This window comes from Vollenhovia emeryi, unplaced genomic scaffold (genome assembly GCF_000949405.1).
Source record: "Vollenhovia emeryi isolate VEMERY1.0 unplaced genomic scaffold, V.emery_V1.0 DF939251.1, whole genome shotgun sequence".
Classification (NCBI taxonomy): Eukaryota; Metazoa; Arthropoda; class Insecta; order Hymenoptera; family Formicidae; genus Vollenhovia; species Vollenhovia emeryi.
In genome coordinates, this window is record NW_011967115.1 from 118,394 (window position 1) to 140,699 (window position 22,306).

General features: G+C 39.5%; 3 protein-coding genes across 6 annotated transcripts in view; 2 read left to right on the top strand and 1 right to left on the bottom strand.

Annotated features, from left to right (window-relative positions):
- Positions 1 to 22,306, bottom strand: part of LOC105559852 (vitellogenin receptor) — a 51,384-nt gene that overhangs the window by 9,503 nt on the left and 19,575 nt on the right. Inside the window, exons 1-6 of one of the 4 annotated variants that reach the window (XM_012008461.1) lie at positions 7,174 to 7,387; positions 2,083 to 2,161; positions 1,717 to 1,898; positions 1,042 to 1,173; positions 791 to 896; positions 551 to 679 (exon numbers count right to left, since the gene is read on the bottom strand). In XM_012008461.1, the coding sequence (XP_011863851.1) occupies positions 551 to 679; positions 791 to 896; positions 1,042 to 1,173; positions 1,717 to 1,898; positions 2,083 to 2,161; positions 7,174 to 7,185 (640 nt within the window). In that variant the 5' untranslated portion in view covers positions 7,186 to 7,387. Of the gene's footprint in view, positions 1 to 550; positions 680 to 790; positions 897 to 1,041; positions 1,174 to 1,716; positions 1,899 to 2,082; positions 2,162 to 5,515; positions 5,645 to 7,173; positions 7,388 to 22,306 lie in introns of those variants that run through there. The other 3 variants (XM_012008464.1, XM_012008465.1, XM_012008466.1) reach the window with 3 other exon arrangements.
- On the top strand, positions 7,028 to 10,807 carry LOC105559851 (transcriptional repressor scratch 2-like). The gene is made up of 3 exons (XM_012008460.1): positions 7,028 to 7,096; positions 8,665 to 9,307; positions 10,045 to 10,807. The coding sequence occupies exons 1-3, from the start codon at positions 7,036 to 7,038 to the stop codon at positions 10,208 to 10,210; spliced, it is 870 nt and encodes a 289-aa protein (XP_011863850.1). The 5' UTR covers positions 7,028 to 7,035; the 3' UTR covers positions 10,211 to 10,807.
- Positions 12,216 to 22,123, top strand: LOC105559850 (putative ATP-dependent RNA helicase me31b). The gene is made up of 8 exons (XM_012008459.1): positions 12,216 to 12,497; positions 13,837 to 14,012; positions 14,412 to 14,618; positions 14,712 to 14,883; positions 14,971 to 15,121; positions 15,690 to 15,885; positions 16,394 to 16,564; positions 16,764 to 22,123. The coding sequence occupies exons 2-8, from the start codon at positions 13,872 to 13,874 to the stop codon at positions 17,058 to 17,060; spliced, it is 1,335 nt and encodes a 444-aa protein (XP_011863849.1). The 5' UTR covers positions 12,216 to 12,497; positions 13,837 to 13,871; the 3' UTR covers positions 17,061 to 22,123.

Below are 22,306 nucleotides of genomic sequence, written 5' to 3' on the forward strand. Positions count from 1 at the left end.
TTAAAGATATTATAACAAAGAATTGATGAGACGCCCGCCTAGAGCGTAGGGAAGTCCAGATTCAAATCTTGGCTGAGGTAATATTTTTCGTAATAAATTTCTTTAATAAAAATTTGCCAGCCAAGCGTCGCGTCGTTTAGCAATTTTTCTACATTGGTTAATTGTGTATTGGCGTCAAATAATTCTTTGTGTTATAACAACGAATATAACACAATATTATATAACAAATCACATCAAGATTACATCGCAGACAACTTAATTGTATTAAAATGGAAGGAAATAATAAAATTACAATGTGTTGCAGGATTGCAATAAGGATTGCAATAATAAAATGTGTACACTGAAAAAAATTTCTGGTTGAATATGGACGAATCAGATAATTCCTTTAGGATTTACCAGAATTCCTTTAGGATTTACCAGAATTTCTGTAGGATTACAGGAATTCTGGTAAATCCTAAAGGAATTCTGGTAAATCCTAAAGGAATTATCTGATTCGTCCATATTCAACCAGAAATTTTTTTCAGTGTAGAGATGTAACGAGCATACTTACAATCGACACCTTCATCTGATCCATCGCCACAATCATTTCTTTTATTGCATACGGCGTTAAAATCTAAGCATCGATTATTTGCACACAAAAATTGGGAATTCTCTATTTTACAGCCTGTTTTACCTGTGCCTGGAAAAACCGCAAAGGAGCATGTAAGAAAAAGAGTTTCTTTTTACATAAGATCTAATTTATATTGTTCTATCGTTATAATAATGTATATTTATAAGAAAAATATATTACAATTCCATTCGTCGCTGCCATCGGAACAGTCACTCTTGCCGTCGCAAACCCATTCTTTATGTACGCAATAACTGTTGTTACACCGGAATTGGTTGACACAACGCAACTAAAGAACAGAATTCCAAAATTATTTCACTTTATTTGAAGAAGAATGATGAAACAGAAAAATTAATGGAGATAAATGCTACACTATGATAACAACACACGGGAACTCCGCGCTGATTCACTTATCATGCACACTTATCACTTACGTCATGCTCGCATTTGTCATATTCATCGCTTTCATCAATGCAATCTGTCACTTGATCGCAAAACTTTCCTGCCGGTATGCACTCATGTAAATGGGTGCATTGGTAGTGATTTTCGTCGCACTTTAAGGAACCCTAAATAGGAAGATATGTTGCTCAGTACTGTGTACATACATGTGTATTGCGTCTCGTGTCTGACGTAATGTTCAACATAATAAATAAGACAGTATTCTTTTACTTTATTCAAGCATTGATATAGCTTGAGTAAGTGTTATACCACAAACAAAATATTTTCTTTTTAACACTACGGAAACTGAGCTTTTTAAGTACGAGAACATTTCAAGCGCCAGAAGTAAAGAATTGCTTTAAACAATCTTTCTAAGACTTTCTTGGAGAGAATAATCCGTCAATTGAACATAAATAAAAAATTAATTGAAATTAGGCAACAACACTTTACTATTGCCTTTAGCGAAGGGATGACAGGTGTACGATTTGCAGTTAAAAATTTTTAGAAGTGTCTGGAATTTTAAGGTAACGATACGTAGCAGCGCATAATGTGCGATTTGATTATAAAAAAAATGGAAGCTATTTATCTTCAAAACTATATTGCAGACTTAAAATCAACTGTTTGAAAAGTGAATTTTGGAGCGACAATAATATGAGCTTTACAATACTCACTCCCCGTTCGGTATCCACATCTTTCTTGTACTCGTTGTACTCGGTGCAGTTTTCCTCATCCGAACCATCTTCACAATCACTATTACCATTGCATCGCTTTCTTGACGGTATGCATATATCCCTAGACTTGCATTTAAATGTCCCAAATTGACATTGTATCGCAGAAGATCCAAACAAATCATCTGAAAATAACACAAATTTTGTTACATTATCGATATTTCAAAATACAAATAGAAAAATGATATAATCGCAGATTGATTTATTTCGATGCGTCAGAATCCGCAAATTCGAACAAAAGAACAGATGTGTCAAAAATTATTTTAAGAATAAAAATAAAATTTCTGTATTATCGGAAGTTTGCCTTACCTAGGAAAATGGAATAACAAGAATTCAAAAGACAGAAGAAGCTGCATATAGAGAGTAGCACCTTAAGACGAGGCATGGCCTACAAATAAATACGTTAAAATTTAAACCTAATGAAACGAATTAGGATTTACTGATTATTTATTGTTTCTCCAATTATTTTTTCGTTCACACAAGTCACTTAAAATACATGTAGATTGTAGAGGAAAGTCCCCTATTATGAAACAGGATTCTAATATGGGATAACGGAATTTCTGTTAAATTAATGGGCATCATCAGGTGATTCCACCATGAATTCATTACCCTTGGAGTGAAATTTATTTACTGGAAAACTCATTTTTAGATTGTGTAATGGTTGCGAAAAGAAATTTGTGATGGAATTTGAGTTTTTAAAACCTGCTATCTCATATTAGAAACATATCTCACAATAGGGGACATTCCTCTATGTATCATTAATAAGCTTTATATTTTTAATTATTTTTCTGCTGAAGAAATTAATCGGAATCAACAATGAGATACGTGATACGATAAACGAATTTGTGTGTAAGAATGAATTTAACGTTCATCATACAATAAATATAATCGTGATTCAAATTTGGATAAAATTTCCCTTGAGAACCAAATCTAAATGGAAACACAATTCGAATTTTGTTTCTCAAGACTCAGTATTCGATTCTTGAGGAAAAAGTCCATAATATTAAGTCTATAATATTAATTTTTAAATTGCACGTCATCTGGGTATGAAATTGCGTGAAAGTGTCTTGAGAGAAAATCGCATCCAATAAGAGATTATAACAGAGTCGCATTTAAACCACTATTTGTTATAAAAGATCTATAACAATAATTGTAATATTTTATTATAAATTCAAGTGCACAAATCACACAATCTATTAATTAAAATAGATTAGACAAAAATTGTAATATTTTTATTATTATATGCAAATTGCAACCAGGTAAATCGAGAGGATGCGTTCGCTACGACATGTCATAACTGTCTGGACCCGATAAGATTTGCCGATAAAGTTAACGAGGCTGAATGCAAAGGTGTAAAGTACAAGCATATATCGTTTATGTTCGTGTTGCAACGATACTACGAGTCGATGTCTTATTTTGTGCTAACTTTTTTCCGATATTTCCGGCGATTACATGGTCCGGTAACTAAAATTTCCGGAACAGGAGAGCATTCTCTCGTGAAAAACTTTTCTGATCTAAGATTAACTTTTCTTTTCTTTTACGCTATTTACATAATTCCTTGTTTTATTTGTTTATACTGCTCGCCGGGCTTTTTTCCCCACCGATTAATACATGACAAACTGCGACGTAAATCATAAAAATTGTCTTGGTATCATTTATTATAATCAACATGCAATAATTAGATAAATTACACACAATACTTAAAAAATTATATTAGAAATAAAAGTAAAATAGATTTTATATTAAATGGTGTTATTTAAAATATTACAATAAGGAATTTTATAAATAGCACTAGCAGGCCTTTAATTGTAAATTCAAATCTTAATCAGAAATTCAACAAGGATTAATGACATTTAATTTCTATCTTTGATATTATATGCTGCTTGTCACGCATGAATAAATGCAGCGTAAACGAAAGTTACTAATCTCATTCCTTCAAAATCTTTAAGTATTCTAATAATTTATTAATCAATAAGGCAGTTTCAGTAGTGAAATTAACAAGTGATAAGTAAAGAGGAGCCTTGAGAATTCAACGCGGTTAAACTCGATGTGTGAGTTAACGTTATATCGAACTTTATTTACTAATATTCCAATGTTGTGAAGGCTCTCAAAAAGAAATTATATGGAACGGGAAGAGTGCCAACGTGAGCCACAAATGAACGGAAGACAGTTCTCACAATTTAGAAATAAATTATCTCTTTAATATATAAACGTTTCAACCCTGTTTCGGGTCTTCTTCAGTATAACTCGTTAAATTGACTGGTTAAAGAATCATTCCTCTATCATGGTCTCACCATGGTCTCATCACGGTCTCATCATGGTTTCACCATGATAGAGGAATGATTCTTTAACCAGTCAATTTAACGAGTTATACTGAAGAAGACCCGAAACAGGGTCGAAACGTTTATATATTAAAGAGATAATTTATTTCTAAATTGCGAGAACTGTCTTCCGTTCATTTGTGGCTCACATTGGCACTCTTCCCGTTCCATATAATTTATTTACTAATAAAGTGTAATTATGTGTGTACGTTTCGGCTGTGCTATTTAAATAATTGTACACTCTCCGATGAGCATAAGATATTTAACTATCGAATATAACTGAAAGAATTGCAAGTTTGAAGAGAAAATACCAGGGAAATTCTGCTAATATTTACAATCTGCAAAATATTCGGACTTATAGAAAGAAAAATCGAGATTAACCGACGAAAAGGAGTAAAATCCACTCACCAAATCAAGTTCAGAGAACGTGGGACTCGCAAACCGAAGCCTTAGGAAAGACAACGGAAACTGAAATGAATTTTAAGTGGTGGTGGTTGATATAATCAAGACAATGGCACACTTAAAACCGATCTTCTAACTAACAACCGGCTCCTCCAGCTGCAAACCGTTAACACCCGGTGACACTGACAAAGACTTCAGTTGGTCCTTGTTTTCAGCGTATCATTATTTCGGTTGTATCGACCACTGCCACATAAAAATCATCCCGAGGTCTCACATCTGTCTTGAGACAGATCTTAGTTTGTCAATCTCACACTTGATCAATCTCTGGATTCAGTTTGTCGAGTAATTCTCACTTCTTTCTGCCGGTGATCCAGATTTTCATTTCTAGTCCGAATACTTTGTAAATTACGAGCATTGGATAGTAGAATTTTTCTCTGCGAAATTGCACTTGTTTGCACTATACGTTCATTTTTGTAACATTAACCTTATGCTCTTCAGAGAACGTTAATTAGTTAATTTATCTATTACCGCGCCACTGAAGACGGAAAGTAGAGCCGAGATGTACGATTTATAGTTATATCTTCTAAGTAAACAAAGCCTGATACATTCTTAACTTACGCACCGTCAACCGTATTGAACTCTTTGAAGTTTCTCTAGACTCGTCGCTCGTTAATATTTAAATATAATTAAAGTTGAAATTAATACATTGATTCAGTCGGAAAATATATAATGACTAAAACCTTGAGCGAGTGTCGTATTGTACGACACTACATTTTTCTAAATATACTGCCGCGTTATATTAACATAAATGTACTACATTACATAAAATTTTATAACGTTAAAATATAACAGATATTTAATTATTGGAGCGGATGTACTTTAAATGTACAGATAGTTCGGTCAACAATCGCTGCATTTAATTATCACTGTATAACTTCGTTAAAACACTACATATTTCTCACAGGTGAGTAGGATGTGCGTGCAAATTTTATTTAAAAAAAAGAAAAACGTGTACTTACTATGAATAAAGACTGTTGTGTACATGTAAGTTATTTTTGTATCTTGAAGAGAAATACGAAATAAGAGAAAATACGTTTTGGCCTGGTCGCGACGGTGTTTGAAACGATTCTGAGACGAGTTCGAATACGTTTCGACTACGAAGTTGCCCGTTTCCACTACACGGGAATTATCAAGACACTTAAAGGTCGCCTATAACAACATGGGATAACACCTTCGAAAATCTCGGGGCAAATAGATACGTTACCTAGACATATATTTTCATTCTATCAGTCGGGCTACTTTCCCGGAATCCTGGCGTATGAAAATTTCACGCGAGCATAAAGATCGGAGCGAAAATTTCGAGGAATAAAAATGCAAAACTCGAAATATGCAGAACATTAAAAAAAACACAGAAGTGCTCTCTGCTTAACGAATCGACAACCCAGATAGCGACGTCTAAGAGACGCCATTAAGACATATTTAAGATATCTTTTAGACGTGCATACCCAAGAGATAGGCTTTAATACCGGCGTAAAGACGCTTTTACATTTTAACATGCATGCTACCTGGAAAAGAACTGAAGAAATTTGAGATATTATGCGTGGTCTACAATACGTGGAGTAAGCGTGGAGTAAGGAGTAAGGGAGAGCCCTCACTTCTAGCTTTTGGTGTAAGGAAGCTGAAATACGGGCATGATTTTTAAAATAATTGTAACACTGATCGATGGCATTTTGATTCACCGAGAGTAAGCCTAAGAGCTGAAGTAGGAGTAAGAAATAAAATGGATTTATTTCCTTACTCCTACTCCTTACTCCAGCTTACTCCATGTATTGTAGACCAGCCTTTACAGTACGCGGACTAACGTTGGTCTCGCTCTGCAATTGTTAAAAAAACAACGGTATAAGAATTTACATATTAAAATCATTTGGCAATCGACATCTTGCCTTGGACCCAACAGGCTTCTCGGTTCTTGTGAAAATGTAATAACGTTCAAAAGCGTGGAGAGCGGAATATAAAATAGAAAGAGAAGCCTAGTGATTCGCGAGGGACCCTAAGGCCCGGTCTCACCGACGTTGTTCAACTTTAAGCTTAGCTTAATTCGTTCCTTGTCTCTTTCCAGCTGTTACTTTAGAAAGAGGCAAATTTAAATTGAACTAAAGCCAACGGCACACGATACTATTTTTCTCACTGGATTGCTTACGAGAACAAGTAAGGATTCAGAGTTTTAGATCAGGTGACTTAAAGCTAAATCCTGAGCTCTCGCGAGTAATCCAGTGGGGGGGGGGGGGGGAAAATAGTATCGTATGCCGCTGGTTTTAGATTAAAGTTAAGGGACGTTTGGTGAAACCGGGCCTGGGTAACTGTATTTCATCGCGAATTTTCGATACTACGCTACTGCTTGAATGAAACAAGAGCCGATCGAGCGACCGGCAGTGCCATCGTATGCCATATTGCCGCTGTAGTAAACAGTAAGAGCTGACGAGAGTGCTCATTGCGAGGGGTGGCGTAAAGCACAGAAGATAAATCTCGGGCACTAGGTATGCCGCGGTGCTTGATAAAGTCGATGGCGCGGTATCACAGGACGGACAACTCGAACGAAGGTATCTCGCCCCCCCTCTCCCCGCCCCAAACGATACCTTCCTCGTCAACTCATTAACATTGTTCGGGTTTAACTCACAATCTGATTCATGCGACGATCTCTATTATCTCCGGATAACTCCGGAGCGCCCTCGGTATGTTGCTCGCCACGTGTCCTCGTGGAGAACTGCCTGTGATCGTTGGTTCAACCTTGACTGTTGGCAAAATAATAAACAGCTCGGGGGTAGCCATGCCGTGTGTCTCTTAGCGTCACGTGATCCTCCCCCCTCGAGAGAGGCGATACTCGCACGGGAGATTCTGTGACTCGCTGGTCTTCGGTATCTGTTATCTGAGTCACGACCCTTAATTGTGACGAGCAATTATAAAAGTTAAGCTGATGGCAAAAAGACGATCCGCAAACGCTTAAGGCCCGGTTTCGCCAACGTCGTTTAACTTGCAGCTTAGCTCAATTCGATCTTTATCTCTTCCCAGTGAGAAATAATCACTTTAACTTCGTCGCTTATACTTGGCGCGAGACACTACCGTGTCTCGTGATTCGTCAATCGTCGAAACGATGTCGATCGACGAATAATTTCTCACTGGGTTTCCGACTGTTACTCTAGAAGACGACAAACATGAATTAAACCAAGATTTAAGTTGAGCGAAATTTCTCGCTGAATACGTTTTTACGACTAAGGGTCGAAACGAATTGGGGTCAGGGGGTCAATTCTGTATCTTACAATTTAGCGAAAATGCTAAAAGTTTGTGTCTCTTTTTTTAAGGGGTCGGTTAGAAAGAGACAAAGCTATTCACTAAAAGTGAACGGTTGTGCTGAGGGCATGTGGTGTACAGATTTGCGGCATTTTTAACAAGATAAGTAAGATGATAAGATAAAGTAATGCCCACTGGGCATTAGTGGGCATTGGTGTACGAGATTAGGTCTGCCCTAGGCCCGGTTTCACCAACGTCGCTTAACTTTAAAACTTTCGTTCAATTCGTTCTTTGTCTATTTCCACCTGTTACTTTAGAAAGAGACAAAGAACGAATTAAACGAACCAGGCCTTAAGCGTTTACGGATCGTTTTCTGCCATCAGCCCAACGTTTTTTTTTTTTTTAAGATCGTCTCTGGCACCGGCTGCCACTTATTGTTAGTTGACGATACCGAAAATCACCGATAGGCGCGGAATTTCATGTATTGGATTCCGGTAGAAACTGGGTAAAAAAACAAATACCGAGAGAACGCCGTAGGAAAATGACCGGATGACAAAGTTTTTCTTACTCCCTTATTTCTTTTGGAACTATTGCTTCTTTTCACTCGGCCTGCCGGCCGAGGGAGAAGGAAGGGAGACACTTTTCTCGTTAGACGCGCAAGGACGTGCCTCAAAACTTGGATTAATTATTGACTGTCGATAGGCGGAATTTTAATTTTACACGGAGAGCGACTCTTTCCAATCACCTCGTTTATTTATTACGGAATTACTTTCTGCCACTCTTTCAGTAACTCTTTCAGAGGTGCTGTAAATTATTCCGGCAGTAAATATCGCGCCTGCTTCGGACGACGGGAAATCAATTTTGTTTATTTCTTTTGCAGAGACCGAATTCCCGTGGCTGCCGCCGTCTTCCGTGGAACACAAGCGGAAGAGCCAGGCGAAGGACGCGACGTCCAAGACGAGCAACATCTGGACCTGCTCCGGGCTGCCCATCGTAACTCGCTACAGCTTCCACAAGAGCAACGGGGCGGTGTTCGACGCCGAGTTGAACCCGGCCGGGCGAGATCACGGGGGTGCGCAGCTCGACGCTCTGTCGATCGACGGCCGCGTGATCGACAACGCCGGGCGGAAGGTGTCGGCGATATTCCTCGACGGCGCGCGGCGATTCCCCGGTAGCGCGGAAGGTCCAGCGGGACCGGCGACCGAGACGGCGGAGGCGGAGAAAGTCGCCGGCGCGACAAATCCGAAGGTGGCGATCGACGGCTGCGAGACGCAGACGCTCTCGCACGCCCTGTGTTTGCTGCCGAAGCAGAAGTACGAGCTGGTGAACGCCGCCGAGGGTAAGAAGACGGCGTCCGGTGGCCGCGAAGGCGTTCAGCACTGGAAGAGGACTAAGACGATGCACTTCTGCCCGTACTGTCGCAAAAGCTTCGACCGGCCGTGGGTGCTCAAGGGCCACTTGCGCCTGCACACGGGCGAGCGGCCCTTCGAGTGCCCGGTGTGCCACAAGTCCTTCGCCGACCGGTACGTACGGCAGGACTTGCTCAAACTTGGGACTTGAACGCGGAAACGCGCTCCCGGGTTTTTCGTTCCGTCGACGTGGAACCTAAATGAATTGGGAATCGATCTCGGAGAAAGGAAAGGCAAAAACTTTGTGATCAGAAGTTAAAATAAACCGTTGGGGTGAAGCGAAAGCTCGGTGAAGCTATCGAGGCATCTTCAGGGAAATAGAAAGCGATAATCTTGCGTATTTTATTCTTGTTTTACTCTATTGCTGTTCGAAATTGCCGTCAAGACTCGATCTCATTTTGGGGGAGAAAAGGCAGAAACTTTTCGAACAGAAGTTAAAGCAAACGATTGAAATAAACGAGAGCTACCGAAGCATCTTCGGAAAAGTAGAGAGCGATGCACATTTTACTCTTGTTTCACTTAATTGCCGTTTGAAGTGATAAGAATTGAGTTTCAGAGAGAAAAACAAAAACTTTATGATCAAAAGTTAAAAGGTTGAAATAACAAACGATAATTTTTTAAACGCGATATCAGAAATGTGATGTCCTTAAAATATGACCGGTGAAATGATATCTGATTTAAATCTCAGATATATTGTGCATTGCTATCTGGAATTTTTGTGGGAAAGTCGAGAACGCGCGATTCTTGCGATGTACTCTTATTCTATTCTGTTTGATTGTCGTTTGAAGTATTGATTGCTATGGAGGGACGCCGTGGCTGCGCGATTTATTAATCTCTTGGTATCGTTGCAGCTCGAATCTTCGCGCACATCAAAGAACGCGCAGTCATCATCAGTGGCAGTGGCGATGCGGCGTGTGCTTCAAGGCCTTTTCGCAAAGGCGCTATCTGGAACGCCACTGTCCGGAGGCCTGTCGCAAGTACCGCATATCCCAGAAGAAGGAGCCCCCCTGCCCGTGAATACGGTACAAGGCAACGACGCGGCGAGAACTTTACCGGCGATTGGCAAGGTCGCTCCCGACGATTTGTATTTCGCGCCTGTACAGTGATGGGCAAAATGGTTGCGACACTTTTCTTTAAATGAGCTTAGGAACATGCCTTTAAGGCCTGGCACACGAAAAAACTTGAGCAGTAAAACTTAAGACTTGAAGGAAATGACCAATGAAGGCCCGAACACACGAAAAAAACTTGAGACTTAAGAGAAATGACGAATGGCTGTCGAGAACGCAAGCAGCCATTTTGAAATTTAAGCACGCTGAAAATTCTGATTGGTTGAAATTCTTATGTCTTGAGTTTTAAGTCTTACTGCTTGAGTTTTTTCGCGTGTTCGGGCTTTGAGATTAAGGGTTATGTTTCAAAATCTTCTCCGAGGAATATTTTACTCGATGGCCATTCCAAAACCATTTTTAGCCGATCTATTTCTCGAGTTCCTAAACTATTGCAACCATCCTGTCCATCACTGTACTAATGTAAAGCCAATACGTTACGCTTTGTACTTGACGCGAATAATAAATGTTATGTTCCTCAATAAAATTTCGATCCTCGTATCGTCGAGTATTCGTGGCAATTTTATTAACGGGATTGCTTTAAGTAAGCTGTAAGCCTTGAGCCGCAAGAAATTAACCAATCACAGGCATGTATTCCCCTCACTCTCGCTTGTGATTGCTGCAGACGATGCTATTTTACCTACTGGATTGCTTGCGATTTAGTAGATTACTAGAAATCCTGAGTGCTGAGTGGTGCAACGATAGTAATTTATTAAGCCCGCTGCAGACGATGCTATTTTTCCTGCTGGATTGCTTGCGATCTAATAAATTACTATCGTTGCACCATTCAGCACTCAGGATTCCTAGTAATTTAGTAAATCGCAAGCAATCCAGCAGGAAAAATAGCATCGTCTGCAGCGGGCTTTAGATCGCAAGCAATCCAGCAGGAAAAATAGCATCGTCTGCAGCGGGCTTAATAAATAGTCAAGCAGCGTGGGGTAACATGAGAACCACCCCTTCACATCCCCACGTTGGGTGCTTCCGAAGAAGCGCTCGGGGCAGCTCAGAGTTAGATTTAGGTATAGTTTACGTCACGTACACTATACCAAAATCTAATCCCGAGCTGCCCCGAGGGCTTCTTCGGAAGCACCCATTGTGACAGCGACTTGAATCTTGCATCACTAAATGACCTAATTTACATCATGCGCGCGTATCAAATAGCGTATTTAAATTGACCAGCCAATGACTAAACCAATTTACTATTTGTTACTATTGTATCTAATACGCGTGTCAAGCGTACGACGTAAACTAGGGCAGTGTAAACGCAGCTTTCGGTCTTAACAGCGACGCGTCCCTCTGATACTTGGCACGCGTTGATTGGTCGGGTCGTCGCGTACTATTCGAACCACGTGGCGTGTCGAGGTGGCACAAAATGGCCGCCGGGTGTGTTCTTCGCGGCCGTTTTGCGTAATGCGGTCCGAAATCGAGACGGCGGACGCGCGCGATCGCGGATGGAGTTGAAAACGGAGTAGAGCGGACGGCGCGGCGCGTCGAGGCGCGAACGGCGGTGTCGCCGGCGCGTCCCGCGCCGTATTCGGGCCGCGAGCCCGCCATGAGCACCGCCTTAAGGCGACGCCTGGTGGGGATGGTACGGGGACGGGACGCCGCGGTGGCACGGCCGTCTCGCTGCCGTCATTCTTTCATGGTGCGGATCGTGTACACCGAACAAGCAATAATCGTCGCTCGCATTCGACGCAGTGCATCAGTCGAGATTTCGAGATACCGCAAGCGGAACGCAAATCACGAGTCGCAGAGACAGACCGAGAGATTGAGGGTCGGGACCGCGTGTTATACACGAGAACGCTTTTTTCCCGAAGCGTAACGAGTAAAGAAGCGGCAGAGAGGTAGAGCGAGAGAGAGAGAGAGAGAGAGAGAGAGAGAGAGAGAGTGTGTGTGAGAGAGAGAGAGAGAGTGAGAGAGGGCGAGAGAGAGTGTGAGGGCGAGAGCGAGGAGAGTGAGGAGAGAGAGAGAGAGGAGAGAAGAGAAGAGAAGCGGCGAGAAGCAGGCGGCGCGGCATCGCACCGAACGGGAGAAGAGGAACGGCGGTGCTCCGACGCGGTCACTGGCGCTGCGACAAGTCCGGCGAAATCATTGACATTGGGGGAGAACGGCCATTTTGGCGTGTTGTTTCCCACCGCATCGAGTGCCCGAGGCGCGCACACGTATACACACCACGGCATCGACGTCCACTCGTTTTCAAGGTAAGAAGCACGCGGGCGACGTGTGCGCGTACGCCCGTGCGGCTCCCGCACCCCATTGTTCCCCCGTCGTCCAGACGCGCGAGCGCGCGCGCGTGTCCCCCCGTCCCCCCGACTGGCCGGCCGTCGCCGCGCCGCGGGGCCCCGCAGTACGGAGTACCGCCCCAGGAACTTTTCCCCGGCCGCCGCCAGGCCGAGTCGAGTCGCCCGAGACCGAGTCGCCCGGTCGCGATTTGACCTGAAAAAGTGCGAGAGAGAGAGAGAGAAAAGTCCGTTGGAAACGGAGCGAGTCGGCCACGGTAAATTTAACTCGCGAATCCCCCCGCGGCCGCCGTTATCGACGGTTCGAAACCGTTGCGCGAACGTTCGAAATCCCCCCCGTGATGGAATTCCGTTGCTCGCACCGCGTGCTCGCGATCGGCCGGCTGTTACCGACGTCCCCCCCCCCCTCCTCCGCCCGCCGTTTCCAATTCCCAAACTTTCGAAACGGTAATTTCGTCATCCCCGAGAGATGTAACGAGATAAAGTCCCAAGTGCCACGATTCCTCCTTTGTCTCGCCCCGCTGCCATGAGTAATGCTTGGAAGGCGCATTCCACGCGTTATATCTCGATAGCTACGCGAGCCTCGCTTCTCTCTCTCTCTCTCTCTTTCTCTTTCTTGGCGTCCGTTGTACGAAAAACTTGGGTCTCACTCGGGCAGCCTTTCTTTCGCGATTTCAAACTAGCTCGCGTGATTCTACTTCCTCCACCCTCCCCCCCCCCCCCAGGGAATAACGATTTGTCGAAGTAAATAATATATTTTACAAAGCAACTCTTGCACGGTTCTCGTCTGATTATGTAAGTTTCGCGTCCACTGGAAGTCGACGAGCGACGGGGAGATCGAATTTTTTTGCACAACAGTCAACTGTCCCATCTACAGAATGTTCATGGCAGCTGCCTATATCCCAAACACGCAAAAACACTTGGCACATTCGAACGTATACTCGTAACGGCAAACACGATACCTATAGGCATACACAGTCACCGTAGGTCAATTTTGTTTGGTCTCGTTCAGACGCTCAGATTTCCTGTTCAGACCCCAGTGGCACGTACTTTGGAATATGCCCACAGGCTCGGAGCCGTTGTGATATGACTATATAATATTTCACCGGTGTAAAATCTTGTACGACGTGAGAGCTTTGTGAAATTTGTGTGGGACTTTAGATATTAAAGCTCTATTTGTGCGTGCGACTTTACGCGGAGTACACAAAGACATTGTAGAGTAATGCGATACCTGCTAGCTATACGTGTAATTGTACATAGTCACAGCTAATGATACGTCTCTGTCTCTTTATCTTTGCAGGGAAAAGATAGTAGATATACTACGATATTTCCAAAATGATGACCGAGACGCATATGAACTCCAATCATATGTTGAATTCTGGTTTGTCTAACAAATCAGAGATAGAAAAAATGGATGATGTGGGATGGAAAGCCAAATTAAAAATTCCACCAAAGGATAAAAGAATAAAAACAAGTGTGAGTTACAATACGAAAAGACGAATCGCGTTGAACAAGTGGGGTACTGTTTCAAATTAAGTTGCTAAGAGGGAAAAAAAATTAATATAAATGTACAATAAGTATAATTTCAGCTTCTAATCGGCCACAACTGGCGATGTGTGTTTCTAACGCAGAAAATTGATTGCGGCTGTTACGGTCGATTAGAAGCTTCATCGTTGTTGGTCATTTACTGGCGTCAAATAATTCTTGGTGTTATAATAACACACTTTACATCTTTAAGTTTGAGTTGTAATTCTCGCAATATAAGTAATTTCAGTAAATCTTTTCATAATTAACTTTTCTATTGACTGCAGACAAAGACCTTGAGAGCACTCGAGGGTCCCGTGTTGAAATTTACTTAGAAATCTACTCTTGCAGGATGTTACCGACACACGTGGTAACGAGTTTGAAGAGTTTTGCCTAAAACGTGAATTACTCATGGGAATTTTCGAAAAGGGATGGGAGAAGCCATCACCGATCCAAGAAGCTAGTATTCCCATTGCACTTTCTGGTAAGGACATCTTGGCACGAGCGAAAAATGGAACTGGTAAAACTGGAGCGTACTCAATTCCAGTGCTGGAACAGGTACGATGGTGTTAACTCGGGGGGGGGGGGGGAATAAGAGAGTATTTGTTTTGAATGTCGCGCGCTTATCAATGTCCTACACTGCTACTTCAGGTTGACCCAAGGAAGGACGTAATCCAAGCACTGGTAATTGTGCCTACAAGAGAGTTAGCCCTACAAACATCGCAAATTTGTATCGAACTTGCAAAGCACATGGATATAAAAGTTATGGTTACAACTGGAGGAACTAACTTACGAGACGACATTATGAGGATTTATCAAAAAGGTGAGATCTAGTGAGATCTAGAGGCGTACAATTTTCTAACGATAAATTGCAATTAATGTACAATGCGTTTGCAATTTACGCTTTCAGTACAAGTGATAATCGCGACGCCAGGAAGGATCCTTGATCTGATGGATAAGAATGTGGCAAATATGGAGCACTGTAAAATTCTAGTTTTGGACGAAGCAGACAAACTGCTGTCGCAAGACTTCAAGGGAATGTTGGATCACGTAATATCGAGGTGCGTGCTTGTACAAAAGTATTACGTTTCATTTTACACACAATTTCTTTGTTTAACCACACGCTCCTTTTACGGTAGGTGGATAACCGTGAGGAACTGTGCAGAGAAATGTCAAGTTCAATATTTTTTTTGTATGAGAGACAATTAAGGTTGACTATTCACCCAACGCTTTGCTTCTTTTGTACGCTCGTAAATGCAAAACGCTGCATTTAAATTAGTTAAAGCGCTTAAAAAATGTGAAACGTGTCTTACTGAGGCATGTTATGCAATATATTTGCATTTCCAAGTGCGCCAAACTGACTAATCAATGACTAACTTTAATTGACTCTCGCTTAAAATTCACTGAAATTGTACTATTTATTTCACTCGTAATTTTAACAGATATTGTTGCCATATCTTCTATTTGATATTATTAAAACTGACAATTTTTTTAACTAATATTACAGAAATGTGATATATACCACGCGTGCAACATAATCCTATCAATTACTCTGAAAATAACCATTTATATCACTCATTGCTGTTTATTATTTCGCGATATTTATTAGTTGTGTTATTTTCCTTCTAGATTACCACAGGAACGTCAGATTTTGCTGTATTCAGCTACGTTTCCTCTGACTGTGAAACAATTTATGGAAAAACACTTGAAAGATCCATATGAGATTAATTTAATGGAAGAGTTGACTTTGAAAGGCGTAACACAATATTACGCTTTTGTACAGGAACGACAAAAAGTTCACTGCCTTAACACGCTATTCTCCAAGGCAAGGCTACAACTAATTTTTCATTTTGCGTAATTCTTTATCAATGGATATAATAAATTTTTTTCGTTTGAAGTAAATGTATTTTTTAAGGCTTTCAATTTCTTCTGCAATTCTCGTTTAATGACACGTTGAGAATTCTTGCGTGTCTTTTTCAAATGAGAAGATATTTGGATGAAGAAATACTTAGGGTCACTTTAATGAATTAATAAGATCCCTTTTTTTGACAGTTAATAATAAACAGCTGTAAAAATTAATGTGATACGAAACTTATTCATGCGGGCACAACTTGACTAGGCTTTTTATCACATTCTTTTTACGGCTGTTTATTAACGGTCGAAGGAAAAGAATAGCTTTCGAATAATTTTATAAGTGTACTAAAACGATTTGAAATGTTTTTTCATCGAAATATCTTATTTGAGTAACAGGAAGAATTGTCATCGCTTCTGATGTCATTAAACAAACACAACTACAGCTGGAACCAGTTTTAATTTTTGTATTACTTTTGCAGCTACAAATAACGCAAAGCATAATCTTCTGTAATTCAACGCAACGCGTCGAATTGCTGGCTAAGAAAATAACAGACCTTGGATATTGCTGTTATTATATACACGCGAAAATGGCGCAGGCACACCGAAATCGCGTATTCCATGATTTCCGTGCAGGATTATGCCGAAATCTCGTAAGTTGATTGTTTTATAACATTCCTAATATATTAGAAACATTTGAAACTATATATATATATATATATGTAGATAGATATAGATATACATACATATGTATGTAGTATCTGTATAATTTATTATGTTATCTTTAATAATTGTGCTGTATCTTTTTAAAGACTAATATGTTTAATTGAATATATATATTCTATTTTGCAGGTAAGCAGTGATCTATTTACTCGCGGTATTGATGTTCAAGCTGTGAACGTCGTAATCAATTTTGACTTTCCGAAGATGGCAGAGACATATCTGCATCGAATCGGCCGATCTGGAAGATTCGGCCACTTAGGTATAGCAATTAACCTAATCACGTATGAAGATCGCTTCAACCTACACCGTATCGAACAAGAGCTTGGAACAGAAATTAAACCTATCCCAAAGGTGATAGACCCCAGTTTGTACGTGGCGAGACCAGAAGACAATAATAGTATGGAAGAAGGCAACGTGTCCAAGTAGTTTCGATGCACTGTGGTAAAATGAAGCATCACACACGCTCAAAGAGTTTAATGTGTGTGTGTTAGTGTGTCAAAGAGTGAGTGTACTTGTAAATACAGCGTACTATGTATGAGTAATAATGAGCTGAGTGATTGAAGTGTCGCGCAGTGATGGTGCGAATCCGAAATCATTTCTTTGTACATAAATACATTTAAATGTACATAAGCTAAAGCAAATCAGAGTCAAGCCATTATCAAGATGCACAATATGTAAACAGATATGTGAATAACATAATAATCAATCATTGCATTTTATCATAACTGTAAATATTACATCGAGAGCATACAACATCGTTTTAATAGAAGATTTTTATACAACGGCTTCATTCTTCCAGTATTTTTTTTCTTCTGTTAAGTGATACGAAGAAAAAGGGGCATATATAATTTAGAAAATCTATCGGCCAATCTCACCGAGTACAGCATACTAATTCATGTGCTCATTACTTTTGTACTGTCGTGCATATACATATATAAATTGTCCTTAACACCAATAAGGTCGTGTGTGTATATATATATAAATATATATATAAAAGTATATAAATTGCCCTTAGCAATTTATAAAATTTGGATATATTAAGTATCAGTTGTAATATTTGATCATGGCTTGATTTTGCTATCTGTCAATATTGTCATACAACTCTGAAATTCAAATCACTTGGCAATGCTTAAACTATCTTTTTTTTTTGTTCAACCACTAATGGAATTTTCTTTTTCTTTTTTTTAATGCAATTGGATTTTCTTTTTAATATATCGTGATTGAGAATCAGAGATTGTATAATTGACTAGTTTTATATAATTATTTTTTATAAAGAACTGGCTGGTGGACTCCCCAATAAAAAGGCGAAGGTTATCTATGGCTAATGCTTGATGATGATGATTGTATGGCCAATCGCAGCCTATGTTAAACATATGTTTGATCATACAACAACGGTATATCGGGGCTGGAATAGAGAGCTAACAAATTGTGGGGATTTATTACTAAAATTATTGGAAAATGCGAAACAGTTGGATTGCAAGCGAATGCACATGAGTAACTGACACAGTTCACACAGGAATGTGAACGTATGGTACACTATAAAATACTCGCTCGTGAAAGATAAAAAAAAGATAATTGCCAAAGTTATCGTAATATGGTAATATTATTGGTAATAGCGACATAGAATCTCGAAATCTTCATGAAATTGTGGGATAAACACGAGAAAGAGTAAAAACATGTGCAAGAAATTTACGGTTTGGTATGCATGACAAGGTGAAATTTAAGAATTCGATAGCCACCAGCCAATATGACTTAGGTTTTTGGATGCGAAACATGGTACAATATGCGATACCAAAATATTTCATATTTGAGGGGAATCCTCTTTGAATGAAATATTAACGGTGATAGAAGGCGGTTAAAATGTATTTAGGACTGTAATATCAGAAACTGTGAGCTTATCGGAAACTGTAGATAATAGATAAACAGTAATGAAATAACTGTTGACACAAAAAAAAAAGAGAGGAAATTGGATATGGCACAGAGTATGTACAGAACGTTGACTTGGACTAGTCGTTTATGCTCGCTGCCAATATGCGTAATTTTCGTTCGTAGCGACATTAAGTGCATGGCTTAAGTTTGACGCAAGTTCTAAGTATATTTTCGAGTCGAGATACATTCCGCGGGTCTCCATTTTCGTAGAGTAAAATATACCATCGTAGCTCCGCCAGCTAAGTATCGAGAGATAGATACGCATTTTTGTAAAATATGTGTGTGATAATCAATTATTGATAATCGATTATGTGTAAATTAATATGCGTTATCATACTCGCGAATTAGCTTATCACGGGCTTTCTCTTATCGTCCTACGAGATGTAATTCATTTCATGTATGTACAACTCTACGATTTTTGGAAATGTATACATTCTTGATCGCGTACGCCATAAATCTGACTCGTCAATATAACATGAAAGAAGAATTCCTTAGTAAACGTAATACGATCCTCGCGCGATTACCGCTTTTGTTTACCGCGGATTTATTGCAAATTGAGTTATAAGTTGCAAGATAATCGTTTACCGCGGGTTTATTGCAAAGCGAGTTTAAGTTGCAAAATAATCGCCACCGGATAATAAGTTGCAAAATAATCACAACCGGGTTACAAGTTGCAAGATAATTAGATTTGCAATTTATTATTCGGTTTGCAGACCTATACACATGCATTCGTGATTCCTGCGCGGCTGGGTGAAAGGAAGATAAATTAATGTAGCATAACAAATCGCGCAAAGATTATTGAAGCAGAAGGTGATACGATAACTGAAATACGTCGAAATACGATGTACCATACTCAACAATCGTTACGCGTCCTTCTATTTTACATTTCTCTTTGCTCCTTCAGTTGTCTTCGATTCGGCAAAATTTTTCTAACGTGTTTAGTTACTGACGTAACTACTGTACGGGCAGATGAATATTGAATACGGGCAAGAAGTCAGTGGTGATATTGTGAGAACTTTGTTAGTGATAATGCCCATTATAGTTGAATAATCTCCGATCTACTCGGAACGCTGTCTTCTACTTAACCGAGATAACGAATAATCTGCCAGATAATGATTATTCCGATAACTACATACGAAATGAACAACCAGAGCAAACCGAAAGACCAGCAATTATATCTGCTACGATTTGATAATTTATTGAGTTCTTTTTTTGTGTCACTGTTAATGCAAAAGCACTGTATTAAATTAAGCTAATATGCGATCTTGTCGATCAAATGATCTGTCGCCCACTGCATATTAATTTGGTCGATCGGAATCGCATACGATTGCGTCATAGTCTAATATTACGGTCCCCGTTCATTTTATTATCTACTTAATATACAAACGTAAATGGGTCCGATGTAATAACAATTGTTTCGCCAAACGATCTAATCTGCGAAATGCTCCCATTTACAAACTACAAAAATCTACTCTTACTCTATTTGCTTCTCCTGTTATTTTGCTTATGGCGATTCTTTAAAAATTCTTTTGGAAACATTACGTAGACTAAGAAGAAAATACTTAGTCTTATTGCGCTATAATTGGAAACGTTAGATCCATTTTATGGAGTCTATTTTGCGAAATGTATTTTATTCAACTTTCGAAAGAGTCAACTGGCCCGTGCTAATAAGCAAGCATTAGAGTTGTTTCATTTTATAAAAATTTTACAAACTATTCTAGTTTAATCAAAAATTATCTCCAACTGAAAATTCTTACTGATCTTAAAATTATCGATACTCGATGTTTGTACATTTCAAAGACTTGTAAACAAAAAATCGTCCATTGATATTAAAAATCTACAGAATTGCGCGCTGTATTTGACTCTTTCTAAAGAATGATTATGCGAGATATATAAACTTAGAAAAAAGTGGGCTTAAAAAATCCAAAAAAAAGAGGAGGAAACATTGATTAGCAATGTTGTGTGATCAGACTTGAAGAACGTGGTAATTTTATAAATCTTTATCGCTCTTGCAGCCGCACCTGTGTATTGCCGTTCCTATTTTCTAAATTACAGACAAGTATCCGTTTCCGATAAAAATGCTGGGAAATAAGTTACTAAGTATGCGTTTCGCGGCTGCAAGTTGCCAAAGTAAATATTTTTTACTTTGACATCTTTTACCACGTCTTTACGTCTGATGCATGAGGTATATTCAAGTGCGGTTCCAGCAATCAATCTTGGATATAACAAGGAGTGCCCTTGATATGAAAGTAAGCGAATGTAATTCGTACGACGTAGAAATACGATTTCGGAAGTAAATGTGTTAACATCCGGGTACATGCGAGAATTGTGGAGGACTCTCCCCAATCTCATCCGGGGGAGGGTAAGTTCTACTCCTCAATGTCTACGATTTAAATCGTAAGTGTGAAGGAGAACATCTTGAGAGAACGAGCTCTCTAACAGCGCATCTCGTACCTTCGCCTGAATTATTTCCATTGGGGTTAACCCAATGCGGCGAGCTGCGTGCAAGCACATTCCCAACAAACGAACCGAGAATCGATCGTATCGTTTAACATCTAAACGAACAATCTTTCCGCGTTCGAATAACATACGCAGCTCGATTAATGATATTGGAATTAGATCTCCAATATTTATGAAATATAAAAAAAACCAAAAAAAAGTACAATTCGTTCGAAAATGTGAAACAATATCAGTTTTATCGACTATTCATACTTTACGTTTTGTTAAAGAACTTATTATTACATACGCGTGTTGTTTACCAAAAATTGCGGAACCAATAATGTAAACGGGAATGATCTAATCAGCTACTGTGATGTGATACAATTTTCTTTGTATAATTAATATTATTGATGCTATTATTATATGAACGAAGAATTTTCGACACTATGTAACAGATCGATTTATTTTCATTATATTATTAATATTATTGCTGCTATTATTAACGAGATATGAACGAAGAATTTTCGACACTATCTAACGAAGCGATTTATTTTGTGACGTTGAGATCTGAGTTTCGGTTATTTGTAAATTGCAAGCGGCATAAGATTGCGAAATTCCTCTTATTTTCTAGAAACAACTTCGTTATGTTTGTATTTTACAATTGATGGCAATTATACAATTAATGAAAATGCGTTTCTGGATGGATACGTAGCAAAATTTGTTTCGCGGTTTTGCGCAGCTTGCTAATCTGTTTACAAATAACTCGCGGCTCACGCGTAATTGGAGGCAGATGAAATACTCTCTCTGTATTTCTGATTTTTATGTGCATTTGTCAAGACAATAATTCCTATTAGTTGTTTATCGTATCGGAAATAATCTAAGCGGTATAATACGAAATTACTCAACAGTTTTTTGTTCCAAGAAACATTACCAATTTTCTTTTTCTAAAATGTAAAGATGGGTTTGCGCGTGACTATAAAAAGAATTTTTTTTTTATTTATCTTCGCCATTCTGTTGGCTCAAACCCACTCTAATAAATCGTATGTCAAATTTGTTTTCTTTAAGGGACAAAACAGCAGATTTGTCGTCCCTTAATAAAAATTCTGTTTCAGTACACATAATACACGAGATATCTTTTTTCACGTCATAAGATTCCACCTTCCCAAGCTTTTTTTCCTCTCATGTAAGACGATCCTCTCTCATGTGGCCTCAACGCGATTATTAGATAAACAAGGTGAATTTTCAAGACTACGTTGTCAATAACATCCTGCATTTTAAAATTTTCTAAGGCATTTCTTTATCGA